General features: G+C 38.4%; 1 protein-coding gene across 1 annotated transcript in view; it reads right to left on the bottom strand.

Moving 5' to 3' along the window:
- Positions 1-22,245, bottom strand: part of LOC109407805 (uncharacterized) — a 76,938-nt gene that overhangs the window by 32,318 nt on the left and 22,375 nt on the right. The window contains exon 2 of the mRNA XM_062842419.1: positions 5,685-5,820. Within this exon, the coding sequence (XP_062698403.1) occupies positions 5,685-5,820 (136 nt within the window). The remainder of the gene's footprint in view (positions 1-5,684; positions 5,821-22,245) is intronic.

A 22,245-nucleotide genomic window follows, 5' to 3' on the forward strand; every position in this document is an offset into this window, starting at 1 on the left:
ATTTTACTTCTGCAAAGAAAAATCGCTAGGAGTCACCCCTAGATCCCTAAAAATAAGTCGATGAATGATTTTTGTAGAAAACTTCACAAGGAATCAGACCTCCGAAGACCTCAAACCGATGCGACGTTCGTGGAAACAGTTATTAAGCCCCACCCGATGTGTTGTCGTAAACAAATTGGACGTTGAAAAGATAGAGCACTTACGAGCTTCTAAATACACATACTAGATGCTAGTTTGCCTTTTCCATATGTTCGGCAATGTTTGAGCACTGACCAAGGGCTATCACGTGTGAAGTATTACCTCAGATGGCAACACTGTTTGATCTTCATTAGACCGTCCGTTAACTGGATGTGTTGCTAGTGATCAAGTAAAGTTTCAGCTACTCTATATAGGGTTAGAAAGCAGACAGAACTGCGTCGATTTCGGCCAAAGTTGTTAAGAAAGACAAGAACATTCTGGTGATTCACCAATCACCGTATGCGTGATAATGTTTGCACCATCGTACAAATAAGGTACCCATATCACCTGTACACACAATGTCTTGGTTTTTATTGCATGCACGTAAGCTGTAACTCATATCACAGTAGGTTGCGGGTAAAAAAATCCGATTTCTTAAGTTTAAAATTTGCACCATGTAGGGGTAGCAGCGGTAGTCGGGACTTGTCCACGCGCAAATGTAAAAAAAGACATTTCAGGAGTGTTCAGGAGAACCGTAAAACAGTCTTAGACCGAAAAAAGCAAGGGCAACTATTCCCGAAGGTGTCCACTGGTCGTCCAAGGTTAACATGGATTAAGAAAGCTATCGCTGCCACCAAAAATAAGATTTGGGTGAATTATAAGCGCTCAATGAGAAAAATGGCAAAGAAACGCAAAATCAGCGACTTAACGGCATGGCATATCGAAAAGGAAAATTACGGTGGCCTTTATGATCCTTCGACCATAGAAAAAAAACTTACATTATTACCAATGGCATCCAGGAGCTACGAGTAGCGCCATATAAGAAAGTCTTGAATTTGCCCGAACGCAACCTCCGTTTTTTTCGATTTCCGAAAAACTATCGATCCGTACCAAATTCCAGAATCAATAGTTATTATAACTTTTTTTTGTGTGCCAATGTCTACACCATTATGCAATGTCAAAATAAAAAAAATAAATTCAAAAATTGTTAATCTTGACTTTGACACTACCACGGATACTTTTCGACATTTGCGCGTGGACAAATCACGAGCTAGGTTGCCACTTAGTCATTATGCAAGTGTTAAACTAAGAAAATCAACACTTTTTATTCACAGCCTACTAGGATATGAGTAATAGCTTAAATGCCTGCAAATAAAATCAATACATTGTCTTCACAAGTCAAACTGGAATTTTATTTGACGATGGTGCAAACATTATCACGCATACGGTAGTTAATTTCACCGCTAGGTGGCACTAGTTTTCAATTAGTTTTAGACTTCTCTATCTCGGGATTTAAAGCAGATAGAAAAGTGCTATCTTCGGCAAAGTTTTTAAGAAGAACGAGATCAATCTTGTTATTCACTAATTAATTGTGATTTCGCCACTAGGTGGCGCTAGTTATCAAGTAAAGATTTACACTTCCCTATCTCGCGATCCAGATAGAAAGCAGATAGAAAAGTGTCGTCACCGGCAAAATTGTTCAGATGGACAAGATCATTCTGGTGATTCACATTGGTTGTGCAACATTTTCCCGAAAACCATTCTCCCGACTGACAAATGCCCGAAAGAAGCAAATGCTCGAAAGTGATTCGTCCTAATGTAACATTCTCCCGAATGTAACAGATGTCCCAACACTATAATAATCTCAGAAACACTTTTCTGAACTCAGTTAAAAAGAAACATAGAGAAATCTTATTTCAATTTTGCATACACATTTTATAGGCGCAAATCTGAAGAATGAAGCATCCAACCACGCTACATTTGTTAATTAAGAGAATTTTCCAAAGAATTTCCGGAGGAATTCCTGGAGGAATTTCCGGAGGAATTCCTGGAGGAATTTTGCGGAGGAATTCCTGGAGGAATTTTGCGGAGGAATTCCTGGAGGAATTTTGCGGAGGAATTCCTGGAGGAATTTTGCGGAGGAATTCCTGGAGGAATTTTGCGGAGGAATTCCTGGAGGAATTTTGCGGAGGAATTTTGCGGAGGAATTCCTGGAGGAATTTTGCGGAGGAATTCCTGGAGGAATTTTGCGGAGGAATTCCTGGAGGAATTTTGCGGAGGAATTCCTGGAGGAATTTTGCGGAGGAATTCCTGGAGGAATTTTGCGGAGGAATTCCTGGAGGAATTTCCGGACGAATTCCTGGAGGAATTTCCGGACGAATTCCTGGAGGAATTTCCGGACGAATTCCTGGAGGAATTTCCGGACGAATTCCTGGAGGAATTTCCGGACGAATTCCTGGAGGAATTTCCGGACGAATTCCTGGAGGAATTTCCGGACAAATTCCTGGAGGAATTTCCGGACGAATTCCTGGAGGAATTTCCGGAGGAATTCCTGGAGGAATTTCCGGAGGAATTCCTGGAGGAATTTCCGGACGAATTCCTGGAGGAATTTCCGGAGGAATTCCTGGACGCATTTCCGGAGGAATTCCTGGAGGAATTTCCGGAGGAATTCCTGGAGGAATTTCCGGAGGAATTCCTGGAGGAATTTCCGGAGGAATTCCTGGAGGAATTTCCGGAGGAATTCCTGGAGGAATTTCCGGAGGAATTCCTGGAGGAATTTCCGGAGGAATTCCTGGAGGAATTTCCGGAGGAATTCCTGGAGGAATTTCCGGAGGAGTTCCTGGAGGAATTTCCGGAGGAATTCCTGGAGGAATTTCCGGAGGAATTCCTGGAGGAATTCCTGGAGGAATTTCCGGAGGAATTCCTGGAGGAATTTCCGGAGGAATTCCTGGAGGAATTTCCGGAGGAGTTCCTGGAGGAATTTCCGGAGGAATTCCTGGAGGAATTTCCGGAGGAATTCCTGGAGGAATTTCCGGAGGAATTCCTGGTGTAATTTCCAGAGGCATTTCTGGTGGAATTTTTGGTGGAAATTTGGGGATGTTCACCAGAACCATGTTACAGTTTGTTAGTTCAGTAGAAAGCATAAGTCTAGGCTTAATATCAAATTAGATTTATAATCACCCAATGTGCTCCACGGATCGCGGATAAAGGACCCCTGCGTGAAGTTTGCATTGCCACCACCAACCGATGATACACTGCGTTGAGCTACGTTGCATACACGCATGTATCAGTGAGTAGATAACGTAGCCTTGCGGTTCGAGTAAGAAGAAAGTGGATGAAATAGTCGAGGAGAAAACGACGACATGTGCACATATGCACCTTCGAGAGATGGAAATCATCGCACGCCCGACTAAGCTGTGTGGATGAGATCTTCTCCATACTTCGGCAGTCCCCACTGATTGCTTGGGAGCGTCAGGATTGTAAGCAACACGGGAATAAGCGCGTCGTTCGTCGTCAGTCCACACCACACCTGGATCTTGGCCAAAAAAACCTGTGACCTGCATGTAATTCCGTCGAGAGCGAGGAATTTACGGTTGACAGCAAAATAGCGAATTCGACACGGGTCGCGAGGAATTCGCGATTCCCGGATCACAAAAAACAGCGTCGATTTCCAAACGAAACGCAGGTTGGTGATTTGATGGTGGTTCGAGCGAGGCACGGTGCATCGAAGTTCCAAGTGTAGGTGACGACTGCAAACGTCTTGAACGGACGATCGTCGGCGCAATCCTGCCTGACCGGGGACGACTAAATTGATACCAAAGGAACACATTATACGACACCACGCCTGTCGGCGGTGAACCATCCATTTGGATCGGGATTCGGGCACATCACGGAGGAGTAGAAGTACGCACGCACACTAAAACCCCACCAGGGTTTTTTTTTGTTGCAGTGGCTGAGCAAGGAGCAGCGCGACGGAGACAGCCCAACCGTGCAACAAAGCAAAGTGCATCGCTGCAAGCAACACGGCCAGCTGGAACGGCAGCGTTTTGGTATTGTTGGCGCCAAGAACGTCGTGCGCTTAGAGAGCGGATCCCACCCGGAACGGTGGCTTACGGCGAGCAAGGCGAGAAGAACGTTCAGACTGGGAGCAAGTCCTACGCGGGACTGCAAAGGACATCTCGGGTCGACCAAGCAGGGCTGTGCGCGGTACCCGCACAGGCTTTCGTGGGTAATCCACGAGCGAGCGTCACAGAGTGAACCATCCAGCGAAAGTGGCTTAGAATCAAGCCGGTTTAGGGAGAAGCTGCGGCCGTCCAGGGCACCGGCTGATGCTGTGGTGGTGGCAAACTCGCAGGTGGTGAAGCAGTGACGTCGTAAGGAGGGTCCGTGAGTACAACTGCACAATTAGACATAAGTGAACAAACGCCAATGGCAAATAGATAGGGAACCTAGCTAGGAGAGTGTCCACGGGGACCCACATTCGATTGATGTGAATCAATAAATAATGTAGCACAAATGGAATTCAGTTTATGCGCTTTTTTATTCGAGCTTCCGGGATAATGTCGGGGTTAGCAAACTCATTCCTCGACATTCAAAGATTACTTAACAACCGATTCCTGGGAAATCCGAATACCGGTTCAAAAATGGCCAGCAGTATTTCAGACAACGCCAAAACAGCACAGAATGATACATCTTGAAAATCCACGAAGTTTGAGGTGTCGCATGATGGTATTGAATCATATTCAAAAATTGACCCCGGAACCAATTTCCCGGAACATCCGTAAAACGGGTTCCAAGGCACGTAGTGACCGGGATGGACTTCTAGACATTTTTTTCTATCATTCTAGTGCACTTAGGTCTGAAAACTGAACGGCTTTCATATCGAAAATTTACTTTTTCCAAAATGGCCAAATCGAATGACCCATTTTGATTCCGGAATAACTCCGGAACCATGTGACCATTCCAACAATCCCTAGCAAATCCTTAAATTAGAAGGATATCCGCTTATTGTGTCAAAATTTGGTCGAAAAATATTGAAAAACAAAAACGTTATAATGAAAAGAGTATTTTTTCGCACTCTCGTTAGTGGGAGTTGGTAACGGAAGGGTTAAAGAAAATATGACCAAGTAACGTTGTAAAATATCGAGAAGCCACTATGACATTAATAAATTACTAAATCAAAATTAACCGAGAAACGCGGTAAAGAAAGCCCAAACAACATTTTGAAGTCAGCTGGCTGTAAAAGGTTCCAAAACCTGTCACAAATCCTAAAATCCTTTATTATGATTTGTAACGATCATCAGAATCTTCTCAAATCCAACCGACTTGGAACTATTGCTTGGGAATAGACTCTACTGAGCCTCGGCGGTTCCTCCGTGTTTATTGAGCATGTCTGATGCATATGATCAGCCATACTCCATCTGCAGCAGCCGGTTCGTGATGAACCGTTGGAGGCGCATTTAAGTGTTAAAAAGGTGATAAAAAGGTTTCACTAAAGAACATTACAATAATCAAAATGAAACTCCTTCACTTTAATACCGTCAACCCCTGCGAACTTGGCCAGGGCCAGGCTTCTAAACGATGTTTTATACAAATAAATATACCTTTGACACTATTTACCTATAATAATGATCAAACCTTATTGAGGAATGATTTTAAGAGTTGGGCCATTTTACCCCACCTTGGCATTTTGGACTTTGTTCCCCTCCTATAGAATGATAACTCACCCCGCCAGGAAAAAAGCAACAGTGCTTCCGCTCGATATGTTTGCCGAATGTCATCTGCAGCAGCGATAGACGCATTGAGCAGGTTTCCAGGATATCACATTCGCAGGCCAGCGGGTGATTTCGACGGGCGGATTCTCTGCAAAGTGGAAGAAAAGAAAGAAGAAGAAATATTAGAGGTGGTCGAAACAGAATACAAGTAAAATAACGTTCACGTTATTTACTGTCACGTCTTCCACGTTTCGCTATGGGATACTACTATATTTTAAATAATAATAGGGCACTGCATGAAATTCTCTCCTTCTCTTTTACTCTTACAGAAATTTAGTAAACAACAAGGCCAAGAAACGTCAAAATCCCATACAAAATCAAAACAATGCAGTGCCCTATACTACTATACTAGCTGTACCCGGCAAACTTTGGCTTGCCTACTGCGTTTTTTGACGTTTCAAGTTTCAAGTTTCTATTGTGTGATGTGATGGTGAACATACAGGGGATAGACAAAATGATCGGGTCAGGCAAAATTTTCCCTTCTCAAAAAAAATTCAAATAGCTGTAACTTTTCGATAACTGCATCAAATGTTCTCAAATTTTCATTGTAAGTTGATCAACTATTTGTGTATCAGTGAACAAAATTCGGAAAAGGTCGAACGATTCTGCACGAAGTTATAAAGATTCTAAAAAAAGGTAAAATTATTCGATAGCCAACTTTGAGCTGTTATATCTCCGGATTTAATGAACCGAATGCAATGAAATTTTGACCATTTATGACTTATATAATGAGCTTCGAAAAACTTTTGACATAACTAAAAATTCTTAACATGGAAGAAAATTATAACGATTAGATTATTTTTCTAATAAAACATTAAATTTTCAAAAATTTCAACATCGTTTAAAAATTCAAGATGCTAATTATAGTTCATTTAAATTCCCTCTGATTCTCTTGAATACAGATATGTTTTGAAAGAAAGTAACAACATAATCAGCAGTTCATTGAAAAAGTAATGGGATGCATATTAAAAATATACCAATTTACTAAAAAATCAAAAAATTAATGAAATCGCTATAACTTTTTCTCTCGTTAATAACTTCAAGTTGTGTCAAACGTTTTTCAGAGCTCATTATATGAGTCATAAATGGACAAAATTTCATTGCATTCGGTTCATTGATTCCGGAGATATAACAGCTCAAAGTAGGCTATCGGATAATTCTTCCTTTTTTTTAATTTTTATAACTTCGTGCAGAATAGCCCGATCTTTTCCAAATTTTGTCCACTAATACACAACTAGTTGATCAACTTACAGTGATAATTTGAGAATATTTGATGCACTTATCGAAAAGTTACAGCTAATTGGACATTTTTTGAAAAGTGGAAATTTTGCCTGTCCCGATCATTTTGTCTATCCCCTGTAGTACTTTGTTTTACCGTGCCGTGCCAATTAAGTGATAAATTACGTGTGAAATCAGTGTTGTGCCGCGAGAAGATCCTATTCTACGTGTGCCTTAAATTGTTAAAAATCAGGATAAGTAGGAGATACATCGTCTCCGTTACCTGTTTGTGTTTAATTTGAATTTTATTTATTCTCACCCAGCAGCTGTGTACGGTGCCATAAGGCAATTCTACCAGCCAGCTGAGGTTGAGCTCGTTATTGTATTGTTTGTCTCTCTGTATATTGTTGCATGCATAGCGTCCACTTCGTGTGTAGTCAGAGTGAAGGGCATGGAGTGCGTTAAATGCAAGGGGGGTATAGCGATCAATGCGCTTCCATTGCTCTGTTTTAAATGTGAGAAATACTTCCACGCGCAGTGTTCCTCCATTGAAAACAAAGCGGCGGCGAGGTTGATCACGGATAATGCAAATGTTTTTGCCTTTCTCGTACACCAAGGTGTACCGAAAGGCTATATGTTCACTCCAAAAACGAAAATTTGATAGAGCCCCCGGAGGGGTCAAGTGTTATATACCAATCGTCTCAGCTCGACGAGTTGAGATGATGTCTGTGTGTATGTATGTGTGTGTGTGTGTGTGTGTGTATGTATGTGTGTGTGTGTGTATGTGTACAAAAAAGGTCACCTCATTTTTAGATAGTTAACATCAACCGATTTCAACGACCGACGGTTCATTCGAAGCGGAATCTGGTCCCATTGTTTCCTATTGAAAATGGTTCGGATCGGTCCAGCCGTTCCGGAGTTATGGCCATTTAGGTGTTCCGGATCGGTACCCCAGGAAGGGGCCAGATATGAGAACGCAACAAACCCACACATGCGACCCATCAAACCACGGCATTTTCGATTATCTGATAAACGGGAAGTAGGAAAATAATCTCAGACTATATCTGAACCGGTAGTGTTCCGGAACCGGTTCCGGGTGTCCTGCCGGAAGTGGCCAAATGTAAAAGTGAACATAACCCATGCATGCGACACATCAAAGAGCGGCTTTTTCGATAACCAGTTGAATGGTGAGCAGGAAAGTAGTTTCAGACCATATTTGAACCGGTAGTGTTACGGAACCGGTTCCGGGTGTCCTGCCGGAAGTGGCCAATAAAAAAAATGAACCAAACCCATGCATGCGACGCATCAAAGAGCTGATTTTTCAATAACCAGATGAACGGTAAGCAGGAAAATAGTTTCATACTGTATCTGAACCGGTTGTGTTCCAAAACCGGTTCCAGGTGTCCCGCCGGAAGTGGCCAAATGTAAAAGTGAACATAACCCATGCATGCGACACATCAAAGAGCGGCTTTTTCGATAACCAGTTGAATGGTGAGCAGGAAAGTAGTTTCAGACCATATTTGAACCGGTAGTGTTCCGGAACCGGTTCCGGGTGTCCTGCCGGAAGTGGCCAATAAAAAATTGAACCAAACCCATGCATGCGACGCATCAAAGAGCTGCTTTTTCGATAACCAGATGAATGGTAAGCAGGAAAATAGTTTCATACTGTATCTGAACCGGTTGTGTTCCGAAACCGGTTCCAGGTGTCCCGCCGGAAGTGGCCAATTAAAACAGTGAACCAAACCCATACATGCGACACATCAAAGAGTGGCTTTTTCTATAACCAGATGAATTCAATTCATTCAATTCATACCGTATTTGAACCGGTTGTGTTCCGGAACCGGTTCCAGGTATCCCGTCGGAAGTGACCAATTAAAAAACTGAACCAAACCTATGCACGTGACGCACCAAATAGCTGCTTGATCGATAACCAGATGAACGGTAAGCAGGAAAATAGTTTCAGACCATATCTGAACCGCTTATGTATAATAAACTGACGAAGTTGAAGAGGTGAATATTCAGTTGGACTATTGCGTCTGACGATGACCGAAGAATAGTAGGTCGAAACGCGTTACGCTTATCAAGCTGTTTCCGATATTTGCCACCGATAATTACCAATCAATCCACAAATAACAGATCTGAACAGGTTATGTTTCGGAACCGGTTCCCGGTGTCCCGCCGGAAGTGGCCAGTTAAAAAAGTGCCATGCAAACCCATGCACATGAAACATCAAATCATCAAAAATGTTGGATAACCAGACAAACGGGCAGCAAGAAAATAGTCTCTGACCACACCTAAGATTACCAGCAGTGTTGTAGAATCACGATTGGATGCATCGCTGAAATTACGAAGGTGAACAAAATCAATGCAAGCGATAAATATGCGTAAAAAAAAACAGAATCTTAATAAAAATTAAAACGATCTTGTCAAATCACACCATTTTTGATTCCTGAGACGAAATTATACAGTAGGATGAATCAACGTTGTATGGAAAAATTTAAATTTTATAGCATCAATCCCCTTTTGTGGTTGAAATTACTACGCACAATTTTGATGCATCTGGTTAAGCCCTCGCGCACGGTTGAAATTTAAATGGGTTTTATTATGAGAAATTTCACTAGCTTGCACTTTTTTTTTGTCAAATTTTACATAAATCCTCTAATCAATGATAATAAAATAAAGGCTAAAGTGTGCAAAAAAAAATTGCCGACACATCTTGATAATGATCGGCATCCAGTGCTAGTGAAGTTTGTCAAGCAGTCAACTGAGAGGTTTGATATTTTTCAGCTCTGCTTATACGTTTAACATAATTCATAACTTCGGAATATGCGCCATAAGTTTCCAAATTCGATTATGGCTTTGATATAATAATGTTGCTTTTATAATGTTGCTTTTCTGAATAAGGCTGACACAAATTTCGATTTTCTCGTAAGTCATGACAGGTCCCCATTGGAAATTTTATTCGGAATTCATCATTTTGATGAAGGGCACAAATAAATAGGGGAGATCGGGGCGTAATGAACACCCCTATTTTTGTCGAAACCGTTGACTTTTATGCTAAACTTTTAATGCATAAGTATAAAGGAACAAGTCATCGTACTATTTTTTCAAAAGTACCATTCATATGCCAATAACCTAAATATCATTGAAATTTAAATATGTTTTCCATATGGTGAAATTCTTATAATTTCAACGCAGCAGCAAATAAGGTATAACGAGTGTTTGAGTGTGTCAACCATAAAAACAAGTGAATTGCCACCTTATCTGCATGTATACGTAGATTTAGCAATGGATAAAGTATTTTATTTGTGATTAGAATTTACTCAAAATAGAACTTTTAATGTTGTAGTCGATTTGGGGCGAAATGAACACTGGCAATTACGAATGGTACGAACAGTACGCGCATTGCATACTGTTAGGCGCTTAAGAGTGTTTAAAAAAAAACAATTGGATTATTTTAGCCTAAAGTTTATTTAATTTACTTTGATGTTATGTAAACTCGCCTAAGATGGAGTATTTAATCTGTGGTATCGATCTCCGTGGGAAAATTACTTAACTGATCGATGTAATCAAAGAAATGGCATAAAATATGCAGGGGTGTCCATTATGCCCCGATGGGTGTCCATTTTGCCTCGTACCTTCTCTGCCAGCCCTAAAAACACACGATTTACCATTCATTATTTCTTCACAATAAATACATTCTACCTGCTATAAATGATTGAAATACGCAGGAAACCAACTAAAGTTGTAAGCCAACTGATAATATGTTAAGGTTTCCTCTGTTATACAGGCCTAACGTACTCATTTGCTTAGGGTGTCCATTATGCCCCTCATCCCCCTTAACCAATAAATTTTTAAATTTTAAAGTTAAATGAGAGTCCCCTAGAAAATTTATTACCAAATCCGATGAGTAAAGCGGATTTGCTCATTGTTTGTGTATTTTTTCATCAAATACATTAATTATTTATCAACTCTACTCCCCCATTAATAAGTCAACGAGCACTGTGACAAAAGAAGAAAATGAGATTTGTTCCGTTCTAGAGGATTCTCAGAATTCAGAAACACTTTGGTGGCTCTTGAGTACATATTCGACGAGAAAGGCACTATCACCACTAGGTGGATAAATCGGGGTTTTTTCAAATGTGATGACTGTCTATCCAGTCCGAGTTGTGGCGAGCAGAGTAAATTGAGTTTGGATGTCAAAAAAATAGAGGATGAGATGAAGAAGATTTCTTCACTATCGGACTCTATTAGTGACATGCGAAACCAATTGGCTGCTCAGATAGGCAGCGCGTTAAAGTTCGGGATGGAAGAATTGCAACGAAATGTTAATGGTTCTTTAAACGAGGCTATTAGCCGTATTCAAGAAATGATCAATAAAAATATGGAATCTATGACTAGCTCATTTTTTCAATTTAATGCGGATCAAACAAAGTTAGCTGCAATGAAAAAAACACGTGAGACATCCAAGTCGGTTCATTTAGAATCGACCTCTAGTACGCGTAAGAAACGGAAAATAAGTAATAGGGATGACATTATTGATGTTGAAAACGATGAAGTTTTTGAAGACGCGATTCCTTTCGTTACGGTTGTTAACAAAAAAGCACGTAAAAGTATTAACAAAGGTCCTAAACCGATAAAATTGAAAGATCGTAAGGCTCGTCCAGTTATTGTGGTAAAACCAATGCAGTCCGATCTAAGCAGTGATGATACTCGCAAGTTTTTGAATGACAAATTGGATCCAAAAGTGCACAAAATTAGTAACTTTAGAAACGGGAAAAACGGCTCTGTTATTGTTGAGTGTGCAACTGGTTACAATGTAGATGTTGTAAAAAATGGCATGCAAAGTGATCTGGGTGAAAACTTTACTGCTGTTGTCCCAACATCGGTGCCAAGGTTAAAAGTGTTGGGCATGAGCTATAAATATTCCTCCGATGTCATCATTGACTATCTAAAGAGTCATAATGAAGACATCGCAATCAAAGATGTAAAAGTTGTTAAAGTTTATGAAAATCCACGCTTTAGATACAAGCAATTTAACGCGATAATTGAAGTTGATAAAGACACGTACAGTTGTATGTTGACTGCGAATAAAGTTAATGTTAAATTTGATCGGTGCTCTGTGGTCCCTGCGATTGGGGTTTTGAGGTGCTTTGAATGTGGAGAATTTGGGCACATGAGTACGGATTGCAAAAACGGCGTTACGTGCTCTAAGTGCAGTGGATGTCACAAAACATCTGAGTGTACGTCAACTGTGTTGAAATGTGTTAATTGTTTGAAAATGAATCAAAATAGAAACATGAATTTGGACGTCAATCATCCAGCATTTAACACTAGTGAATGTGAAGTATATAAACAACTTTATGAACAGAAAAAAAGCAACCTACATTTCAATGAATAGCAATCATGTTCCAGTAGAAATATGAAACAAATTAATATTATATATTTGAATATTGCTGGTTTGTCTACAAACTACGTAGCACTACGTCAGATTGTAGAGGAAAAACGTCCGTCTTTGATATTATTATCAGAAACTCATATTGTTGAACAAGATGCATTTGATCAATACAACTTCCCGGGTTATAACGTGGTTGCTTGTTTGTCACATTCTAGATACACTGGCGGTGTTGCTATTTATGTCAAAGAGTCAATTCAATTCAAGCTTCTATTGAACGAAGCTTGTGAGAATAACTGGTTCTTAGGCATTACAGTTGTGCGTGGCATGAAGGTGGGAAATTATGGTGTTTTGTATCATTCTCCCAGTTCTAGTAACCAGCGTTTAATTGAAATTTTGGAGAACTGGTTAGAGACATTTGTAGATTCTAGTAAATTTAATGTACTTGCTGGTGATTTCAATATAAATTGGTGTGACAATAATTCGAAGCATTTAAAGCGCTTGACAGAATATTTTAATTTGAAACAAAAAGTCAATAACTACACGCGAATTTTCCGACATAGTAAAACTTTAATTGACCATGTTTATTCCAATTTTGATTTAGTGAACTCAGTAATTGAAAGTGACTTGAAAATAACCGATCATGAAACCGTAGTGATAAATATTGAAGATAATATTAGTTTTGATGACAATGTTATTAAAATAAAATGCTGGAATAAATATTCGAAACAGGAGTTATCGAATCTTGTAGCAAGAAGCATGGGTTTTCAAAATAATACCGGTAACTTGGATCAAAAAGCAGCTGTTTTAACTGACACTTTAAAAACATGTACCAATAAATTAGTTGAAGAAAAGTTTATATCTCTAGGCAAATCAAACAGCTGGTACAGCCTAGATCTATTACGTCTTAAGCGTAAAAGAGATAAGCTGTACAAGAAGTGTTTACGAAATAATAATGATAATGTTTGGACTAGGTACAAAATCGCGCGAAATAAGTATTCACAATTGTTGAAAAAGACACGATGTGAATATATTCAGAGGAAGATTGACCAGCATCAGAACAACAGCAAAGAGTTATGGAAAATTTTGAAAACTTTATTGAAACCAAGCAATTGTAAACCGCGATCCATAACTTTTGATGGCACTTTAGAACAAACAGAACAAGTAATTGCGAGTAATTTTAACAAATATTTCGTCGATAGCGTTTCATCGATTAACCACTCTATAGAGTTAGTTGATGAACCGGACGAAATAAAGCAGCCAGTTAATAGTAGATGTAGATTTGATGATTTTCACCCTATTACGCTTGAAGAACTTAGAAAAATTTGCTTTTCGCTGCAAAAAACGACTGGTATTGATAATGTTAACGCTAAAATCATACAAGATTGCTTTCATGTTATTGGACACAACTTGCTGGACTTGGTAAATCAATCATTGCAAACTGGGCACGTGCCACAGGTTTGGAAGGAATCTTTAGTGATTCCTATTCAAAAAGTTGCTGGGACGATTAAAGCCGAAGAGTTTCGTCCCATCAACATGTTGCACACACTAGAAAAAAATTTAGAACTTGTAGTCAAAGGCCAGCTATTGAATTATTTGAACATTAACAACTTACTAATACCAGAGCAATCGGGTTATCGGGAAGGTCATTCCTGTGAAACCGCATTGAACTTGGTGTTAGCTAAATGGAAAGAAAACATAGAGCGTAAAGATACTATATTTGCTGTATTTTTGGATCTTAAACGCGCTTTTGAAACAATTTCTAGGCCCTTATTGTTAAAAACAATCAAGCGCTTTGGATTTTCGGGTACTGCATATAAATGGTTTGAAAGCTATTTGTGTGGAAGAACCCAAAGGACTGCTTTTAATGACTCTGTGTCTAGCCCTGTGGAATGTAACTTTGGTGTACCGCAGGGAAGTGTATTAGGGCCCATTTTGTTCATAATGTATATTAATGACATGCGACGGGTTTTACGATTTTGTGATATTAACCTGTTTGCGGATGATACCGTGTTATTCATTGCAGCTAAAAATATAGATGAAGCCGTACAACATTTGAATGAAGATTTGCATTCTCTAAGTAGATGGTTGAAGTACAAACAATTAAAATTGAACATCAGTAAAACAAAATTTATGGTAATTTCGCGGAGTCGTAGTAATGTAAATGTCTCTCTAAGTATTGATGGGGAGAACCTTGAACGCGTTAGAGAAATTAAATATCTTGGCGTGATTATTGATGATAGCTTAAAATTTGACTCTCATATTGACAATGTTATCAAGAAAATAGCCAAGAAGTATGGAATTCTTTGCAGATTAAAACACGATTTAACTATTAGTAGTAAAATACAGTTGTACAAATCGATCATCTCACCTCACTTGGACTTCTGCCCTTCAATTTTATTTTTGGCTAATGAAACACAAATATCGAGGTTACAGCGTTTGCAAAATAAAATAATGCGTTTGATTTTAAGATGCAACAGATTCACTTCCTCCGCTTTTTTGTTGGACGCGTTACAATGGTTATCGGTGAAGCAAAGAATAATATATTTAACGATGGTGTTCATTTTTAAAGTAATAAATGGTTTGCTACCTCGATATTTGTCTGATCGAATTGAAAGAGGAAGTGACATTCATAGATATAACACTAGAAACGCGGAACAGATAAGAACACCCAATTTTTTACATGGTGCTTCACAAAATTCATTGTATTATAAAGGCATAAATGTTTTCAATTCGATGCCTGACTACATCACGGGTGCAGCGACAATATCACAATTCAAGAGACTATGTATTTCACACGTGAAAGCTGTTTATTAAACAACTTGTTAATCATTGTTTTTATCAATTTAATAATTTTGTATCTTGACGTGGCTCTCGTGAGCTGATTATTTGTATGACTGATTGTAGTTTATTTTTATTCATTTATTAGGGCACTGGTAGACTATTATGTTCGCCCTGATGATGATGATGGATTTCATATTTGTTGACGTAGTTTTAGTAACTGAACTTTTTTTGAGAAGTCTACAAAAGTTTGAGTCTCGCGCGCGGTGACAGGTATAAATGACATTTTTGTATTTATTTATCAAAATGGAATATTTATACTGTTGAAGGATTCTGTAGATTAGTAGTGAGTTGTCTAGTTGAATGTCGGGAATTTCTTGAAGATGAGAATATTGCCGACTGTTTTGACATCGCGCGAACGTTATCAATCCTCGCAATATTTTTGATTTTCTGATCTTTCATGATCACTAGTAATGCTTGCAAAGATCTGTAGTTGAGAGCAGCAGTATTTTGAAATTTATGTTTTTGCTGTATAGTATGACAAATTCGAATGTTGTTTATATCTGTAGAAATAATCAGTCCGTATTTAGTTTGCAAAATCTGATTACATTGATCATAATTAATAATTATCTTAAAGATATTTCGTCTAGCTCAAACCTTTGTAGGGGTATGTGGCGGGACCATCATCATCATCATCATCATCATCCAAGACCAAGTCTCCGGTCACAAAATGTGTGGAAGATCGATTTTCAAAAACTCTCAATATTGCCATATTTTTTTGCTTCATAAACCTTCCTTGGGTGAAAACTAACAGAACAAAACAAAGACGATCAAAATCGGACCTTCCGTTCGCAAGTTATGCGCGGTCCCACGTATGCCACTGCATTTTTATATATATAGATTTTAAAAACAGTTTACCATATTTCATAGTATTTTTAATATTCTTATCTTAGGTGTTGATTTCTCATCCATACCTATTAATTCCACTTAATCTTATTAACGTCCAACCTAGACGAGCTTGGTGGTCTAGTGGCTACCGCTTCTGATTCATATGCAGAAGGTCCTGGGTTCAATCCCTGGCTCGTCCCTTTCCTCCTACTTTGAATCTTTCTATCTACTTTCTTTCTCACTCTCTCTCTCCTATGTACATATACATCTCATTGTATATTCGTATGTTCGTAGCGATCGCTAGAACCAGAAACGGATTGAAAAAAGCCGTTTCCCTTCCTTCCAACTTTCATTACAGCACAGTGTCAATCTATCATATAACGCCTACAAGTTATGCAACCAAGCGGACTGTGCCGCTTCATAGTAATCTTCACACATTCTATCGCTTTACGCCTGGCACCCTTGCACCAATGCATGATCCATGTGCCAAAAATAAACATTTCCCACTAACACACCAACATCCGCATGACCTTGTGCAGGCGCAGAGGACTCAACGGCCTGATGTGGGCAAGCGATTGCAATCATCACTTCCCTCCCCTTCCCCATTGACCTGCAACCTGACGCAGCAGGCGCCATTGTCGCCTAAAAATACAAGACCACCAACGCTCACACACTGAAGATGCCTGTTAGTCCCAAGCAGCTATCTCATTGGTTCCTTGTGTGAGTGTAGCTGGTCTGGCGATACTGGAGTTGCAACTGCGGGCGGTCAATCAAGCTCAAGCTCTAACGTCCAACCTAACTTAAATAACATAACTGCACAATTCTGTGATCCTTAGTTTCCGTTGTAATATTTACATACATACGGGCATGGCACAAATTGACTGAGCCACCGTCTGATGAGCTGAAGAGATAAATTGTTTCTCAGATGATTTCATTCACATCCCACGTGAGGAATTCCACGGAGTCATGTCAGTCGATCCTGAGCGACCATTTCAAAAATATCTGAAACTTTGCACAGTTTTTCAATTTCATATAAATCGCCATTTTTTGATATTAAACCTTCATATTCACTCACGACTAACTTTTCAAAAGGGTGTATGCGAAAATAGTTCTAAAATATTCTAAAAGCTGTACAGCAAAAACGGATTGTTCGATTGTTATAAATTTTTCAGCAAAGTTAGATAACTAAATGATGATCCTTAGAAAATATACACTGTAAAAAATTTCTTTTTCTACTTTGAAAAAATATGATATTTGTCACAAAAACTCAAATATCTCAAAACCCTATCTTTTTACCAACTTCAATTTTTTAGGGGAAATAGCCCATTATATCAGCTATCTACCATAAAATTTTGGTGATGGTAAACTGATAAACAAAAAAGTTATGACATTTCAAACATTTCACAATTTTTACATTTAGTAACAAAAAAAAATTTTTTTCTGTGTAAATTATTTCGAGAATTATATTTTGATGCTGATTTTATTGTAAAGGCTACCGCCTGAATTAAACAAGTTGTTTTCATGATACTTTAGTTTGATTATTCGTAATTACTATCTATTTGAAACTTAGACGCGATCCAGTGTTGTGATCAAAAATATTGAGATTGTCATACTTTTTATTGTACGTGACTGGTGAAAAAATCCCTTGATAGTGTTGAAAAGCTGTTGATTATAAGAAAAATGGAATTGAATTTATTTTTAAGACAAAAGCTGTATAATAAAAGTTTTATATATACGCGTATACGTCTAGTTGATCTGCAAAAAAAATCCCTCTTATAGAGAACAGACTTTATGATCGGAAGAATGCGAGTAACTTCAACAACAACAAATGCATAAGAGGTACATACCACAGACAAACAGACGAAACGCCTAGAACAATTTTAGTGAAAATTCATCGCCCAGTTCACACTATCACCACCTGGTGGAAATGTTTCACGAAACACTGCGTTGTGCAATATCGTCATCAGAAGGCGCTAGTGTGAAACGTCAAACGCAAAGAAAAACGATGGGCGCTCTTCTTGTTATGAAAGCCACAACCAAGATTCAAAATGATCGTTGAAGGCGTGGTCAATGAAAATTTCGCCAGTGTTACGTTTGTTTGTCTGTATACATACCTGACAATGCTCACGAAAAAAACAAAAAAATACTACCGCTATGAATATTAAAAATTGTATAGTATTTTTTTTCTTCAGCCACCAACACCAAACAAGTAAGTTAAAATTAATAAGTGATTTTGTTTATTATAATCTAACGAACAAGATAAACAGTCGCTTTCTCAAAGGTCTTCAACTCAACGCTCTCTTGTAGACCGTTTGATGAAAAAAAATGTTCAAAAGAGTTACGAAATCTCACCGAAAGCACCATAGATAAACTGAAAGAGACTGGTTATGCCCAAATGTCCACATTGTGTACAAAATTACGCATTTGCACGTCCTGCCGTCTAGAATTTGACAAACGAGCCATCTGTATATCATCGGTAAAGCAGGGCGCAGGAAGTTCGAAAACGACAACAACTGAGAAATTGCCATCAGCGACATCTGTTTAAACAATTTAATTACGCCCCTTTTCAAAAATGCCCTGTAATATTCTTCAACATCTATACCCATTTCAATATTTTTAACGTTGCAAAACACGCTTTCAACATTAATCTTGAAGAAGAGGGAAAACACTTGTCCTCAAATGTAACAGCAAATTAATGAATAAACGACTAATGCGCGGAGGGCGTGATAAAATCGGAACATTACGGTACATAGTATATTATATTATATGTATATATAATATATAATAAAAACAACTTGTTTTACTCACGCAAGGCCATTAACAATAAAATCAGCATCAAACTTCAATTTCCGGCCGAAATAATTTACACTAAAAAAAATTATTACTAAATGTGAAAATTGTGAAATGTTTGAATTGTCATAACTTTTTTGTTTATTGTCATGGTAGATTGCCAATACAATGGACCGTTTTCTCTAAAAAATTACGTTGGTAAAAAGATAGGGTTTTGAGATATTTGAGTTTTTGTGACAAAAATGATATTTTTTTATGTTAAAAAAGATTTTTTTCACAGTGTATATTTTCTTAGGAATCGCCATTTAGTTATCTAACTTTGCTGAACAATAAAATCAGCATCAAATCGCAATTCCCGGCCGAAATAATTTACACAGAAATTTTTTTTTTACTAAATGTAAAAATTGTGAAATTTTTGAAATGTTATAACTTTTTTGTCTATTAGTTTACCATCACCAAATTTTTATGGTAGATTGCTAATACAATGGACCGTTTTCCCTAAAAAATTCAAGTTGGTAAAAAGATAGGGTTTTGAGATATTTGAGTTTTTGTGACAAAAATGATGTTTTTCAATGATAAAATAGATTTTTTTTCACAGTGTATATTTTCTTAGAAATCACCATTTAGCTATCTAACTTTGCTGAAAAATTCATAACAATCGAACAATCCGTTTTTGCTGTGCATATTTTTGAATATTTTTGAACCATTTTCACATACACCCTTTTGAAAAGTTAGTCGTGGCTCTAAATAAAAATTTGATATCGAAAAATGGCGATTTAGATGGAACTGAAAAACTGTGCAAAGTTTCAGTTCAATAGAAAATCATGAATTAAAAATTTTCCTTAATTTTGATGCTGTTGCTTGGAATCGCTCACGTGTATCTGTCGAAGACGCCTGGAAGCGTAAATAAATGAGTATCATTTTGCGCATTGCTGCAGGCTTGGAAAGTTCGATTATCGGAAGCAAGAATGTCTGATTCGTCGTCGAACCAATTATTTGGCTCGGGACTGGGAACAGATGAAAAATGAATCAATTTAAAGGGCACGGTATCGGAAAACAACTGTGTGTAGGAGTTTGGATCGGATGGAAAGTTTGTAAGAAGTAAGAAATCAAAATAAATATTTCCTAAATGAGCATGATTTTGAAATGCCATGAAAATATTGAATAAATTTAATTTAACATATTTAATCAGCAGAAAGTAATTCCCACCTTTCTTCATAAAGCACGGCTTCTGTGTCGTTCGAAATCTTCAGAAATCTTCAACCCACGGATCAATTGAAGACACAAACGAACGATGATGGCCTCGAGATAGATCCCGGATGGAAGAAAAATGTGGGAAAAGTGTGAAAGTCTTCCTCACTTTGTTATGCTTCTTCTGCAATGTCTTCTTACAAAATGTGCCTAAGGCCGCCCAACAGCTTCAGTCAGCCTCGGAGCGTTCCTATTGCTTCCAATCAAATTATAATAAATTTCAAACTGATAAGAGATTTTCTCATCCACCTTTTCCATACCCCGTTCGACGTTGGGATTTTCTTCAGCTTTTTTTTTTGTTTCGACGGCTTCCCGAGCAAGAGAAAATAGCTGAACAATACCAAACTCAGGTATGGAAAACCGAATACTTACAGCCTGAATGAGGTATTAAGAAGCACTGCATAAGAGGTAAAATACCTAAAATAATAACTGGTGTATATTCTGGGCATAACAAGTGAATAATGGCCTCAGGTATGACAATACCTAAATAATAATCGGGGATTTTTCCATACAAATAGAGATTTTTCCATAATTGAATAATACCTCAAGCAGTCCTCAACACCAAATCAATAACTCGTTGAGGTATTTTAACAATTCCTGCAATATACCAAAATAATGTGGCAGTTATTCGTTCCTGCTCGGGTTTGGGTTTCAGGCTCCATCATAACACATGGGATCGCAGGAAAAAGGGCCAAGAAAAGTCATCGTTTCTTTCGTATGCGGCTTTCCATATTTACATGACCACAAAAGAATGAAGCACTTATGCTCTTAACGCCACCTTCAAAATATACACAAAATCTGTCGTTTTTGCACAGCTAGCTATTTTGGACAAAAAGAACGTTTTCCACTTGGTAAATCATATTTGCAAAACAAGCCTCGCCCTAACTCACCACCTATGCTAAAGTGTCCATTTCCTCATTATCTGAAATAGGGTAATGTGGAAGGTTCCACGTTAAGGAGATAATGTAATTCAATGGGGCGCCCAAAGTAATAAAAAAAGCTAAAATTGACTCGAATTTTTTTTATTGAAATCATTCATTTGAGGGCATAAGGCTCAGTTAATAACTGCGGATGTGCTCTTAGGACACTAGAAGCAGACTTTATTCCAGTTAGAAGAATATGTCAAGAATAAGAAGAAGGTCCATGACTGACAACCCATGTATAGCTACTGCCAAACATCAAGATGCACATACTATTGAGAAAAATAATATGGAAGTATTCCTGAACGGAGAGGCTACAATCTCAGGTGTGCGAAGGCTATAAATCAATTATTTTTCTCGGCATTTCTATACAAAGACTGCGACTAAAAACTAGATGTAAATAATTCTAGTGGCTTTATGAGCATGGACTCACCCGGAGAACGTGCTCGAGTGAATGTTTTGGCCAATGACGACGAAATCTTTGTTCCACCTCCTCAGTCTCAGTTATTCAGTCTGCCGTGAATAGTTTATCAGGGCTCTGTCAGAAGATGACGTCCCCATCTCGTCGTCGTCACTATCACCTTTTTTCCATAGAATCAGTGATTTTTTTCTTTCTTTTCGCTCATCGGTTGACGAGATCCTTATGAGCCACACCTAGACGACAGCGAACACGGCGAAGAAAAAGCATCATCTCTATTCAAAAAAACGGTCTCAGATGTATCGCATTTTTCTACCCATCGCTTCAGCTTCAGCAAACAATAAAGTGCCACATTCTGTGAAATATATTTATAAAAAGGTGCTTCTCTTATCATCTTTTTTTCTTTTTCTTTCGTTGCCCCACGTTGTTGTCTCGGGTGTTGGAATATACATTTTTTTTTGTTCGTGTCGTCGTCATCGCAGTCGCAGTCGCTTCTGGAGCCTTCTCTTCAGGAAAGACACTTTTTTATTTCTTTTGAGCTCCCCGTGTTGGTTGTACCTATTCCGAGTTCTAGCAGAAGTCTTCCACTCTGGAAGCCGATTGTTGCACACCGTTCATTGTGTTGTTGTGCATGGATGCAGAATTTACGGCGCTTATTGTTTGCGTCTCATACTCCGTTTTTTTTTTTGTTGTGAGGCAATCTGGCGCTGGGTGTTCTTATCGGTCGTTGGATGGAATCTTTTGGGTGGTAATTTTATTTCTAATGTAGAAAAATCAAGTTCCAATCAAGTGGCGCATTGATTGAAAGGAAATGAAGCTATTATTGAGTTTCCATCAGCATTGTGCTTGCAT

Source organism: Aedes albopictus, chromosome 3 (assembly GCF_035046485.1).
Source record: "Aedes albopictus strain Foshan chromosome 3, AalbF5, whole genome shotgun sequence".
Classification (NCBI taxonomy): domain Eukaryota; kingdom Metazoa; phylum Arthropoda; class Insecta; order Diptera; family Culicidae; genus Aedes; species Aedes albopictus.